This window comes from Grampus griseus, assembly GCF_964374135.1.
Source record: "Grampus griseus genome assembly, chromosome: 2".
NCBI lineage: Eukaryota > Metazoa > Chordata > Mammalia > Artiodactyla > Delphinidae > Grampus > Grampus griseus.
The window spans coordinates 144,479,678-144,494,266 of NC_139018.1; the positions used below are offsets into that span (position 1 = coordinate 144,479,678).

Here is a 14,589-nt window from a genome sequence, read left to right on the forward strand (position 1 = left end):
GCATTTATTTATAATCCACCTTGTTCTCAGAAGAATTAAGGTAGCTAGTTTCTATCAATCGTTTTCCTTTAACCTGTAACAAGACAGTAGGATCAAATGCCGAAAAGGATTCTTTCCGTCCAATTATGTCAAAGCACCATTCAGCAGGTGGAAACTGAGATCAAATTCTAATGAAATTACAACGGCTTCCTTACACTGGAGAAACCTTGCTCTCAAGTTATTTAACAGAGATGACAATAAACCAAACTTAGGTATTTAGATAGACATTATAGATAGATAAACGGTTAAATAGATCATTTTTTTTTTTTTTGCACAGCTGACAAGTATTCAAAACTCTGGAGTAGGTGTTGGGGTAGTTGAGAATACCTCACAGCCTTTGTCGTATTATTGACAAGCTTTCAAAAAATTTTTAAAGCCATTGGAAATGGTTGGTATTAGTGGTGCATGGAAACCGTGGTTTATAGTTAGAATGTGAAAGTTCAGCCATTGTCTCTACTCTTCAAGGCACAAGGACAAGTTCCAAATTCTTCAACTCATGTGTGAGAAGCAGAGCAACGGGTACCACCAGGAGACAGAAGATTGAGAGGAACCACACACCAGAGCAAGAATGGGAGACCCTTTGGGATGCCGTGACTTTCAGATATCGATCGTACGTCGTGAGCAAGCAACTCTCCCACACCTTGAGGTGGGCACAGGAAGGTCTCCTGGCCTGAATACCTTGGCCTATTGAGCAGAGAGCACACTTCACGCCATGCCTGATTTGACAGTCCAGCACCTTCCTACCCGGGGCACCAGGAAGAAGGTCCAGAACGTTTCCATGAAGATGTGCAATGAAGACTGTAATGATGACAGAAGGGCAAGAATGAAAAGTCGGTAGCCCTTGATAAAAGTCAGCAGAGAAGTAACCCCCTTTATGGATACATACCCTGTTTCTTTGCCAGTGATGGTCTAAGAACATTAAGGGAAAGAGAACCCATGCTTTTTTTTTTTTTTTTATTCTCATCTTGCTATCTCCCTTAGCTTCCCTAAAAAAGGCATGGATTAACCATCTCCTCTATAACATATTCCCCGCCATGAAAGTTCATCAAAATGGAAAGAATCCAACCAATTAATCTTCCTCTGTTTTTTTTGCTTGGAATTCAGTTTGTATCTACTGGTAGTCCATTACATTCTTTTGGTAGGAAAAGATATTGCACTCTTAAAATTCATCCATGGAATTAAGTCAAAGCTAATAGGTAGGTAGATATCTCTCTAGAATGTATACTTTCTGAAGGCCATCGTCAGTGTTTGCAGAAAAGCCTCTGTGATTTCTATTTCAACAAACCGTGGCCCCACTGGCACGTGATTTTAAACTACAGAGGGAGACGTCGGTCGTCATGAGCCGTAGGCAACGTTGCACGTCCAGCGGCTCATGATTTCATCGTGCAGATGGGCACGACGATGACCAGGATGACTGTGCACGTCGCTGCAGCGATCAGAGCAGCGATCTTGCAGACCTTGGCTCGTCTGAACTCGGCTTCTTTCCTTTTCAGTAATGAGTCGTAGCCTGGAGTATAAATATCTTCCATCCAGTATTCTAAGTTGTTTGGGTTTAAAGATTCTTGAGTCTAAAAGTGAAGAGAAGATGTTAGAAATATGGTGAATACGTGCAACAGGTTCAAGACGTTCCGACAATCATCACCCCTGAAGCATCTCAGGGCTGTCTGCAACTTGCAGGGGAGATGACCGAGGAGCCCAGCGCTGCCCACCAGCCCCTCCCGAGGTGGACCACCAAGGACTCGGGCTCCCGCACATCCCAGATTGTACCTGCCCCTCTCCTACTACAAAGGTCATGATGGGGGACTTCCCTGGTGGCGCAGTGGATAAGACTCTGTGCTCCCAATGCAGGGGGCCAAGGTTCGATCCCTGGTCAGGGAACTAGATCCCATATGCATGCCACAACTAAGAGTTTGTATGCCACAACTAAGGAGCCCATGTGCTGCAACTAAGGAGCCCGCCTGCCACAACTAACAGTGCAACTAAATAAATAAATAAATATTTTTTAAAAAAACAGGTCACAATGGTCTTGACACAGGAAAACCCAGGGAATTCCTGGGAGCAAGCAAAATAGGGCCGAGAAACCAGCCTCTACGCCTCAAGGGCGTACGGCCAAGAACAGGCTGGCCCTGCTGCATGGGAAGCAGGGAAAGTCGCTGAAAAATATTCTCCACTAACGGTCCCTAAGAACAGAGGTGCCTAAAGCAAGGCTATTGTACTACTCTGATTTGGTTCCCAGTTCTTCAGTAAAGCCTCACTGAACAATCAAAGGCACCTCCCAGATAAGCAGGTCAAACAAAACATAAAAATATTTCCATTTCAAACATCTGTCAGGCCACTGCTCACAGGCCAGGTCTACAGACCAGGGGCAGGCCACCCCCAGGCCAGGTGCAGGGTCCCCAGTGGGAGAGACCCCCACCCACTGCCATTTGTCTCCCAGCCTCCCTGAGATTAGTGCCTGTCTGCAGGAGAAGTATTATATTTAACCTGTTATCACCCAGGAATCCCATTCCCCGTGGATGGCTATAATCTATTTCCATAAAGAAAGGCAGTGTGTTCTCATCTCACGGCAAACATTTAATAATGCGACTGTCACATAAAAGCAGCAACACATTGCAATTCCAAGTGAGGTCGTCTAAATCTTTGAAACACAAGCAAAATATCCATTTTGAAGATTTTCTCAGATTGTTTAATGCTCATAAAGGTGGGCATGTTACATATCACACACACACACACACACACACACACACACGCACTATGTACTATGTTATTGGAATATTGATTATTCTAACCCCTATTAGTCATTCTCCACCTGTCCTTTCAGAACCATTCTCTGTTCTTTTCTGTCTTGCTCTGTACCCCCAGGAGACCAGCCAATATGGACACATCCCAGGTGGATTCAGTCAGTGGGGCACAGTTCCCCCTGCTCCCTCCCTGATGGGCCACAGTTCTATCAGGTACCTGCTCTCACAGCTGTGGGTCTTGGTGGGTTTCAGAAACAGCTCCCTTTCCTTGGCCTTCAGATCCAAGGGCAGCAACAGCCTCTCCCTCATGCTGGTCCCTGGGCGCTTTACGGGCTCTAAACCCTGCCTACACCTCCGCCAAGAGTCCCCTCCTTCCCGCTCGCATCACCCGTGAGTATGCCATCTGCTTCCTGCCGGGATGCGGACGACCCACATGCCGTGGACTCCTCTGGCTGCTTTATTGCTCTCCTGTTTTGTTCTTGTTTTGTTTTGTTTTTTGGCCATGCGGCGCGCAGGATCTTAGGTCCCTGACCAGGGATAGAACCCGGGCCCCCTGCATTGGGAGGACGGAGTCTTACCCACTGGACCGCCAGGGAAGTCCCTGCTCTCCTGTTTCTAATGGCCTCCCAGTACAGGGGCCAGCAGACTCCAGCCCAGGCGCCAGATACAGCCCAGCACCTGCCTTCGTACAGCCTACCAGTTAAGAACGGTTCTCACATTTTTAAATCATTGAAAAAAAATAAAAGGAAAACAATAGTCAGCGGTATGTGAAAATCATATGAAATCAAATCTCCGTGTCCCAAAATAATATTTTGTCGAAACACAGTCATATCCAGTCATTTACAAGTTGCCCATGGCTGCTCGAGACAATTATTGGCAGAGTTGAGCAGTTGTGATGGAGACTGTAAGGCCTGCAGAGTCTTAAAGCAGTTACTCTCTGGCCCTTTAGAGAAGAGTGTGCCAATATTCTAGAATATTCTGTACAACGTTACATAGTGAAAAGAGAATGGGACTTCGGGGTCCCTGAAATCCTCCCAGGTCCCCTTCCTCACGGAGGCACAATGTTCAAAGACTTTTCCAATTATTCATGTTATCTGGAAGGGCGGGGAGGAGCGGTAGGCAATGCTGGCCATTGCGAGGACCCACACCATGAGAAACAGGACATGCTCCATGATGGAAGAGTCCTTAAAACGCAGGATTGCCTGTTCAGACTTTGCAAGAAGCTCCTACTCCAGCACTTCCGCTAAGTCCCAGGAGCCACGGTCTCCCTGAGTTGCCCAGGGCACTTCTGCCACTGCCCAGCTGCGGCTGTTAGGACAAGTGTCCTTATGCTTGGGCTGCAGCTCTTTGCCCAACACAGCTCTGTCCTCCATGGGCACTTGGGATCGGTCTGTTTGCCTGGGTACCCTAGAGGGGAGCCAGGGAGCCAGGTGGGCATGTTAAGCTGGGGACTGGTCTGCAGGGCTGGGCGGGTTTGGGTGGAAGGCTGAAGGGGCAGCTCTCCCTGCTCTGACACTTTGGAGACAGGCTCTGACCAGGGAGGCTGAAACACCACCTCTTCTTCCCAATATTCCCAAGGCGGGCCAAGGAGTGAGCAGTGTGTAAACGACACATCAGATTTTGTCTTTTTCCCTCCAGCTCAGACAGAAGGAAACTGGCTTCCTTTCATAGGTAGCTATGCTTTAGGGACTGGGATTCATCCTGTGAAGTCTATTATTTTTAATTACTTTTTCCAATAACCGCAAGCTCTCGTGCCACCCAGTGGGACACAGGGGGCATCCTCGGTTGTTAATTACTCCCGCTGAGCGCTGGAAATGGAAACGGGGCCTGTACCTTTGCTGCACCCTCAAGTGGCCATAGATGGCAAATTTACATCTTGACGCCATGGGGCCCCAAGAAGATGGTCCAGATGCGGAAGCTGCCCTAAGACAGTACCTGGGTCTCTGCAAAGCGATGAAAACAAGTAAGGTGGTGCCTTTCTGCCTTCATTGAGCTCCTGATATCTGTTCTGTTTTGCTGCAAACACCCTCGAAAGGCTATCGAACTCTTTCCTGTCTTATATTTTTTTGAGACTAGATACACTATCCTTTGCATTTTTAAGTGATGTCACCTAAAGCTCTCTAATCTAAAGATCTTTTAGTTTTTATAATTTTGCCTTTACGCTTCCTAAAAATTGGCACTTTAAAATTGCATGTATCTGTAGGAGCGAAATCTCCCAGACTCTGCCTCCCAAACTTTAAAAAGATGTTTCTCAGTCTATGACTCATCCAATTAACCTGCTCCTGTCAAGGTCATCCCATGATACTGGTGAAACATTGATTATTCCACCAGGTGAGCCATTCACACCTCTGGGCCTTTTGTGACTCGCCTGCAGCTCGTGGCATCCTAATACCCACAGGTTGTGGTGTGGTAGCCACAGCAGAGCACTGGGACCCTCCTGCAGGAGAAGCAAATCCTATCTAGACTGCTTGCCAGCAAGATGGTGACAGGAGAGGACGTGGCCTGAAGGGTCAAGTGGCGTGCAGCTGGCATGGGGACAAAACATGCAGGAGGTGACAGGGGCCAGGAGTACCTCTGAGGTGGTCCTGATATCACCACCCACTTGACTCTCAAGATCTGGCCAGAGATGTCCCTTCCCATAATTGCTGTCATTTAGGGCCCAACATAAACAAACGTCGCTGCAGTCATTTGTGTGACATGAAGCTCTACTATACTGTCATCAACAGAAAAATGACATGGTGGAAAGGCAACATAGGAGGAAGTACAGGAGTCTTATTGCCAGATAGTCCATTATGAATTTAGACCTGTCAGACCTACAGCAAGTTCTTGTGCTTCTTGGGGCCTCGAGTACCTCATTTATAAACTTGAGATGAACATCATCACTCCCGCCTGCAGGCCACTGTGCCTTGTGTGAGAGACCGTGATTAAAAAGTCCCATACGGGGCTTCCCTGGTGGCGCAGTGGTTGAGAGTCCGCCTGCCGATGCAGGGGACACGGGTTCGTGCCCCGGTCCGGGAAGATCCCACACGCCGCGGAGCGGCTGGGCCCGTGAGCCATGGCCGCTGAGCCTGCGCGTCCGGAGCCTGTGCTCCGCAACGGGAGAGGCCACAACAGTGAGAGGCCCGCGTACCGCAAAAAAAAAAAAAAGTCCCATACAGAGTGGATCGATTTCAGCATCATTTCAACAGCGCCAAAATGCCTTTTCGGTGACTTCTTAATGCCAGGTACTTTAAATACATTATTTTCATTTCTGACAGTGACTCTGAAAGTTAGATATTATTATGGACATTTAACAGGTGAGGGAACCAAAGCTCAAACAGGTGAACATTCCAGGCCACACAGCAAAGGAACCCTGGCTTAGAACCCACACACTGCGGGAAAACACATTTCTTTTCTCGCCACTGCACTGCACCTCCTGCAGCCCTCCTGGCTTTAGGGAGAGGCCATTTCAGGGGAGACCCTGCCATGCCACCACCCCCCCACTGGCATCTCTCCAACTGCCCTTTAAGTGGTGTGGACCTGCCGGGACCCGTACGTGAGTGGTGGCGTTGGGATGATAGCCTCGCCGCCCACCAAGCTAGCTGGCAGGTGGGGGCAGGGTGCTTCCTGTGCTCCCGAGGTGATGCGGACACACAGATAGACGCAGTACGGATGGAACCAGGTGGAACTGCCCACCACAATGGAAGTGGCCAACACCCAGCCCTGCCTGTGGTTGAACAGAAAGCATGCCCTCCAGCCACAACTGTATTCACAGAGCTTCCGGGGACGGTGCTTACCTGGGACTGCTCCGTATGGAAACATAATCCATAGCTCGGCTCCCACAAATATGCTTTTATCCCACGTGCTACATGGGGAAGGAGAAATCAGCTTGTGTTTCATTAAACAGTTGGGCTGAGGTCTTGTGAGCAAATACGAGAATCTGCACTTGGTATGGGGTCTTAAACGTATCGTTAGCAAATCGGATGGCCAAAGTCGATCAATCAATCAAGCAAGCATTCCCACTGCTACATGTTTACGAAGCAATAAGCGAAATAGCAATCTCCTTGCGAACAATCTCTGCTCTACGATGTTATGCAGGTTCCGAATTCCACGGTGGGGACCCAGGGAGCTGAAGGTGAGGGAGCGGGCCGGTTAGGGCATCCGCTATCCATTCCTGCATCCGCCAGGGTGTGGCTGGGCTCCCCCCACCCGGGGCAGTGAGAGGCTCACCTGCAGGTCCAGGGCTGTCAGCTTGCCCTTCTCGCCCGCGTTGCGAGCATACTCCTCGATGGTCCAGGAAGGCTGGCCCCGCTTCACCTCCGCCAGCTCCGTCAGCCGCATGTCTGTGTACAGAGGGTTGTTCTTCATGTGGGCCTTGAGGGAGGCGGGGTAGGGGTGAGGGCTGAACACCTGCTCCACCAGGAAGCCGTCTTTGGGCTGCTTGGGCAGTCGGTGCTGCGGGGGGATGTCATACTGCCTGTCTGCCTGCAGAGGGGCACAGAGGAGTCCAGAGAGCGACACAGATGCCGTCAGAGAGCCCACAGTGCCAGTGGGCAGACACCAGCTTTTCACCACTGGGCTCTGCCCGGGTAGCAACATGCAGTTATTCACGAGCAAATAAAAAGAATATCTGGACTGGGGGACATTTACTAGGAAAAGCTTATGACATTGATAATACTCAAACGACCCAACATTTCTATGCCAGGAAGAGATGATTTTATCTAACCCTCATACCATGACTACTATCATTAACACGCATTGTTCAGCTAAGGAAATGGAGCCCAGAAAGACTCAGTAATTTACCCCAAGGTGCACAGCTGCCAACGGGAGGAGCTGGCATTTAAATCTATCATCTGGCTTCAGAGAAGCTTTGCTTAACTACTGCATAGTACTTCCCCCCCCCCTTTTTTTTTTTTCCTTTTTTTGTCGCACCACGCGGCATGCGGGATCTTAGTTCCCCGACCAGGGACCGAACCTGCGTCCCCTGCAAAGGAAGCGCAGAGTCTTAATCCCTGGACTGCCAGGGAAGTCACTGCCCCCTCTTTCTCTTACCAATTTCTACCTGGCACTGAGGAGTAAAAGATATGGGGTCCTTCCCCCTAGGAGCTGGCTGAAACCACTGATGCCACACTGCGTCTCTGGATGGAAGAAGCCAAGCCAGAAAGCACGTGGTGGGAGCCTCTAGTGATTTTCAGAGACCTCTGCGTGGCCTTCAAGACAAGGGAACAGTGTGGACCACAGTTTGGAGGCAGGAAGGTGCCCAACACAGCTGCCATCACTTACGTTCTCAGTCCTTGAGGCCCTCCGATCTCCACATAGATGTCACGTCCTCCAGAAGTACTCCCTGACCAAGACCGGGTCAGCGCCCATCTACGTGACCCCTTCAGACTGTGTACAGAGCCTGCGGCCAGCACTGTCCCACTGAACTGTAACTGCCTGTTTGTCTGTCTGTCTCCTCCGCCGGACTGTGAGTTCCCCGAAGGCAGGGCACAATAGTGAGCACCTTTTATTTATTTATTTTTTTGCTGTATGCGGGCCTCTCACTATTGTGGCCTCTCCCGTTGCGGAGCACAGGCTCCGGACGCGCAGGCTCAGCGGCCATGGCTCACGGGCCCAGCTGCTCCGCGGCATGTGGGATCTTCCCGGACCGGGGCACGAACCTGTGTCCCCTGCATCGGCAGGCGGACTCTCAACCACTGCGCCACCAGGAAAGCCCAGTGAGCACCTTTTAATCACCCGCTCAGCAAAATCATACCACCAAGGAGAAGGCACTCCAATCTTTTTAAAGGGATGGATCCCAACATCATGGAGTCGTGCACATGAAACAGAGAGCCAGAAGAGCTGTGGGTGTGAGCAACAGACAAAGAGAAAGGAAACATAAGAACATGAGTGAGGGACGGTGTGGATAAGCAAGAGGTGGGGAATGGGCTCAGGTGTCAGGAAAGGGAGAGTTTATGTGTGAGCAGCTGATGAGATAACGTGTGTGAGTGGGAGTGTGCGTATCCTACACGTGGATGGGGACCAGAAGCACGCTCCCAGCTCCCAGCAAACTAGACCCATCGGCCCTTGCTCAAATACAGTATAACTCGGAGCCCTTCCAAACCATTAGGACCGCTGATGCTGCTACAGAGAAAGCAGGATAAACTTGGCCAAATCCAAATAAGGAAGTGAGGTGTCCTCTTCTTTTCTAGCTCATCAAACCCAAGTATCTTCTAAAAGGTGTCACTGAGTTTATTCATTCAGCTCATCACCACTACCGAACACTCAGAGGGCTCCCACGGCATGCAGGGCCCGTGCCGAGCTGGGGGCAGGGCAGGTGCCAATAATAACAACAAGGCATCATAACTACAATGAACTGAGGGCTGACTGTGCGTGTCTCCTGCTGTGCTCGGGGCTGAACACGCGATATCCCATTTCAGCTTCTCGAGAACATCGGCAAGGCTATAACATTATAATCCCCGCCGTGGATGCGGAAACTCAGCTTAGAGAGGTTAAGGAACTGGCCCAATGTCACACAGCCAGGAAGTGGCAGAGCCAGGATTTGAATTTGTTCTCGCTTCTGAGATGGAAAGTTACCCGCTGCCCACGCTTGCCTCCCTGCTCCTACCGTGGAGGCGTTTGCGTTCTAGCATGGCAGTCGGTGTGTATACCTAAGATACTTTTAAAATAAAGGTTGGTATCTACTCTGTCGGAACAAAGAGAATGAAAGGCAGGAGATCAGAGACCAGCAATGATCTTGGGATGCTTTCAGAGGCTTACGAATGAAGAGGCCTTGAGGGGAACTGGGTCTAGATCAGCACCGAGCAGGTGGACAGGACACTGTTTTTTTTTTTTTTGATGTGGACCATTTTTAAACTCTTTATTGAATTTGTTATACTATTGCTTCTGTTTTATGTTTTGATTTTTTGGCCACGAGGCATGTGTGATCTTAGCTCCCCGACCAGGTATCAAGCCCACACCCCCTGCATTGGAAGGTGCAGTCTTAACCATTGGACCGCCAAGGAAGTCCCTGGACAGGAAACTTTTGATGAAGGAATCACGTGAGTGAAGGTTTGACAGTGGGATGGGGCCTGGCCATCCTAGATGCTTCATCAGTACTTGCTGAATGAGTGACTGAGTGAACGAGGGTGGCACTTTTGAGGAAAACCAGGCAGACGTATCAAGGTGGAGGAGGGCCCGGTCCAGGTGACCTGGAGCCCTCCTGTTGGGGAGAAGGACATGACAGGCCCAGGCTCTGAGTGGCCGGGCTGAGTGGCTTGAAACTTTTTGCTGAGCAAAGGGGAGTCAAGGAGGAGTTGGGAACAGGAGGCACTGCACACCCCCGAGTGGAGCTTTAGGAAAGGAAGCACAGCAGTGGTGGATGGGATGAGATGGAAGTGGCGGCAGAGGTGGGGGGGTGATGAGCGAGAGAGACCAGTTACAAATGTGCCCCCAAAGCCCAGGTGGGAGGTGGGAGGAGCCTGGACTTGGGGGAGGGAGGGTGGATTTAAGCGGCAAGAAACATCACAAAAGATAAATCCACAGGGTCGAGTAGCCCAGCTGGATGTGAGAGAGCCAACGAGGGAAGTCAGAGGTGAGAGACGCCCCTTCAGTTTGGGGAATGGCTAGAATGGCGACCCCAGGATGGGTACAGGGAGAGGGAAGCCTGGCTTTGAAGGAACAGGAAATCTAGCTGGGACCCGCAGATTTCAGCCCACGGCAGACATCTGGGGGAGCTGGCCTTCAGCAGTTTGAGATTTGGGAGCAAAGTTCAGAAGGGCCCCAGGGTTGGTCCCCACCACAGCAGGCATCGGCCCTGGGGTGGTGAGAGCCACACATCGGGAGGCAGAAATGAGGTCACAGAAGGAGGCCCAGTGAAGACCGCTCACCCCAAACACCAGCAGCTTTGAGCTGTGCAGTTCAAGGGGTCCTTCTCAAGCTTATTTCTGGTGGTTTCTGGGGGCTTTGACATTTTATGGGTTGGACGCATGGCTAGTTCAGTTAAACCTGATACACCTACAGAAGTGTCAAACCACTGGCGTGCTCTAAATGGCCATTTTCAATGCTCCCTAAGACCCAGGGCTCCAGGAACCTGGCCAGACTCTAGCAGCTAATTGACACGACAGCAGCACCAGAGGAGAAGACCCACAGCTGGGCATCTCGTCGGAGTGTCGGCCCATAATATATTCTGATTTCTGTCCAACGCCACGTGTTGTAAGTGGCTACCGAAGAGAACAGTGGCCGGCACAGGTACCAGAGGTTCCTTTGGGATCAGAAAAAAATCACTTCTTATTTTACTCTCTTTCCCTGCTTTGGACCCTGAAAACTTCCCTAGGGCTCCATTTTCTAAGCTTGCCCTTCTTGGCATTCGAGGGACTCAGCCTCCTTCTCTGTATTCAATGTCTGCAGCCACACCTCTTCACTCCCTCTCTGATGACTGGTCCTCCGAGCCCTCAGGAGGCCCCGTGGTCTGTCCACTGACCTTTGGAATCAGGGAAGGGAATTGAGACGAGCAACAAGTTGAAATGGCATCACTTTGGCCAGAAAGGGTTCAATGGAACCTACTTAGAAGGAGGAACAGCGGCCACAAGTACCGCTGAAACAAATCATCCCTACTGCAGGGGACGAGAAGAAGAAAGAATGTGAGTATGTGTGTGTGTGCTCACTCCAGCACTGACAGAAAGATGCTGACTATAAAGGTAAAAACGCTCACGTTCCCATAAAACTGTAGGAAAAAACCTCAAAAGCAAAGAAAGACATCATATTAAGAGTTGCCATCCTTGGGCGGTGGAACTGTGAATAATTTCCTTAATTTATCTTCTTTTCTTACGAATCATCTATTGATCTTAAAATGAAAAAAACTCAAACTTTTAAAAAGGAACACCACGCGTGCCACAAAGTATGTGAAAGGGGCATAGGAGCCAGCTCGCTTTTAAGTCATTCCCCTCCTTTGCTTTGCCTGCACCCTGCCCTTTCAGAAAGGACGGGAAGAAATCGCTGGTGATGCTTGTCTGCTCTGCCATGTTCCCCATTCTATGCAAATCAGGTCTTGAACCACCAGTCCAATATCTGAGCCATGCTTTCTCCCATCGGCAACACAGCAGCGTGTGCTCCTCCGGGCTGATGGACAATTTGGCGGGACCAACCACCAGGCTATGCTGTCCTCTCTGCTCTAACGTGGAAGGTCTGGAAGGATTACGAGCACAAGAAGGGCAGGCCTCTTTTTCGTGTAATGTAAGCTTCCAGGCTTGGGAACAGACCAGGGCTATATAGTAAGGCTGCTGCCTAGTTACGCGAGCTTACACGCGCATTACCTCTTTAGATTTTCGATGCCAGTCCTTACTTTCCCCAGGGCCTCTGTCTTTCACATCCTCCTCTCCGACGCCCACGCGGTTGGTGTAAGTGATGGTGCGCCAGTCCCTGGGCGAATTGGAGATGCTGGCGATTTTGGACTCTGTGGCGCTGTTTTCCTCCGTCAGGGACCTGGAGGATGGCCTGGTGAAGAGGCTTTTTTTTAACGCCTTGACACGAAGGCTTTCGCTGTTGCTTCCGCTGGCGTCTGAGGAGCACCAGTCGGCCGAGTTCTCCAGTTTGGGCCCGTGGGAACCATTGTGTGCACGGAACATCCGGGGAGAGGCGCTCTCATCGGACGGAGCCTCGCTGGTCAGGGAATTCAGATCTATCTGCACACTCACCTTCTCGGGCTGCTGTATCTTCTGATCCAGCTTACTGAGCTTGCCCAGGACCTGGGAGATCTCCTCGCGGACACCCGACAGCGACTCGAGCTTCCGTTCAATTTCACCGATCCTGAGCACCAGTTTGCACACGCTGGTCTTCAATTCCTCTTCCGAGTGGTGGCTGTTTTCAGGCCGGTTGCCCTTTTCTCCTTTGCTGCTGGGGAGCCCGTTGGCGATTTTGGTTAGGTTGTGCTCCGGTGAACTGTCACAGTCCGACTTGTGAAGCTGGGACAAAGATCCTGTGCTGTTGTAGCAGGATGACTGCATCACTCCCGTCGAGCCACTGATGCTCATGTCATCAAGAAATCGGAAAATGTCACTGATGTCATCACTGACGACTTCCGAGTCGTCATCTGACTGCTTCATGGCGTGCCTGTCACTGTACTTGCCCTGCCCAGAGGCACACAAGTCTTTGCATTTCTTGGGCTCCAGGACGTGCTGCTCGGTCTGGGTGCCCACGCTACTGGTGTCTGAGCTGAGCTGCCTGCTGGTGCAGCTAATGCTCTTGTCTTTAAACTTTTTGACCGGTTCATGCTTCTCCAGGTCAACGGAGGACGAGATCTCTTTAGATTTGAGCCCGTTTGGCTTGGCCGCGTAGCCGACGGGGAGCATTGGCTGTTGCTCCTGCGGCACGAGGTAAGCTGGGCGCCTGTCTGGGGTTGGGAAGTTGGCGGTCTGGCTGCTGGGATTTGGATAGCGGAGCTTCTCCTCGGAGGGATTTCTATTGAAAAAGGACCGTTCAAAGTCAGGAACTTCTTCAGTGTTTAGGCTCCAGCTTTTGGCCGGCCAGGGGGTCTGCTTACCCGGCCTCCCGGGACAGCGCCTGGCCTCCTGGGTCCCCATCACTGGAGTGGGTCCAAAATACGTGGAGGCTTGAAGGTCATCTAAGCTCTCGTGCTTTGCCCGCCTTTTGTCAGGAACAGGGGAGTACTCGGGATTCAGGTACTGGCTGTTGTAGGGCATCTCAAAGCTGTGATTGGGGAAGGGTGTCTTGTGGGACTCCTTGCGGCCCTGGGGTTTCCCGTGCTCGCCCTCAGCCTTGTTGGCGGGGCTGGCTAACTCGGGGGACACAGTCATCAGGTTGTGAAACTCCTCTTTGAAGATGTTCCTTTTCTGGACGCAGGACTGGACCACGAAGGGCTCCTCATTAGAGATGAAAGTCTCCTTGATGCCCTGGGTGAGGGGCAGGGAGTCCTGATCGGACATGGACTCGCTCTCGATGTTCATGGGGAAATAGGTTCTCTGCATCTCGCAGGGCTGAGGGCTGGCCACCGAGTAGGGGGCCAGAGCCTGCAGCCTGTCCAGGGAAGCCGCCCGGTTTTTCACATCTTTGCTGACCCCCAGCAGGAAGTTGGGCTCGGAGGCAGGTACAAACTGCGGGCAGTCCTTGCAGTCCATCTTGCGGCATTTGGAAGACTGGCGGGTGGGGTAGCCCCGGCTGAAAGGCTGGTCGCTCAGCTCGCAGCTGAGGGACTCACACTGGGCTGCGGTGCAGAGTTCCGTGTCCGAGCGGCCCAAGTCAAAGGCCGCCTCCTTCTTGCGCATCTTCTGCCGGCCGCTGGGGAGCTTCTCTTTGGCTGTAGCCCCGTTCATCTGGATGAGGTTGAATATCGTCACGATATCTGCCGCCACCATGATTTTCTTCGATTGCTGGTTGTTCACGGTGCATTTCATCTTGTCTTTGAATAACGTGGCTGGAAAATTGGGATCGAGACAAGCCGTGTAGAAGAGGACGCTTCTCAGTTTGGAGAGCTGGGACAGATCAAAACGGGTGCACAGGGATTTGCACAGGTCCTGGTAGGAAACGGTATTTTGCTTGCTGTCCAGTTCCTCCAAGATTTTCACCAAGAAGAGGGAAGTTTCCTGATTGGTCTCCATCATTTAGAATTTCAAAGCCTTGCTGATGACACTGAAACTTCGAGTCAGCTCTACGGGGTGACAATATTGAAAAAGAGAAGCGGGGGAGAAAGGATTATAAACACCAGTGGAGTTTTAAGTCAAGCTGGTTATGAACCACATAAAGAAATGCAAGGAAAAACTTTTTAAGGTTTAAAAAATGTCATAAGTGCTTTAAAAATATTTATAATATACTCTGTAATTCGCTTCCCAGTAAT

The 14,589-nt window shown here is 50.9% G+C and overlaps 1 protein-coding gene across 1 annotated transcript; it reads right to left on the reverse strand.

The window, feature by feature from the left end:
• Nucleotides 1-1,409: 1,409 nt before the first annotated feature.
• MINAR1 (membrane integral NOTCH2 associated receptor 1) lies at nt 1,410-14,356 on the reverse strand (the record flags this gene model as incomplete). Its single annotated transcript, XM_082648043.1, has 3 exons — nt 1,410-1,607; nt 6,990-7,244; nt 12,053-14,356. The coding sequence occupies 3 exons, from the start codon at nt 14,354-14,356 to the stop codon at nt 1,410-1,412; spliced, it is 2,757 nt and encodes a 918-aa protein (XP_082504169.1).
• Between the last annotated feature and the right edge of the window lie 233 nt (nt 14,357-14,589).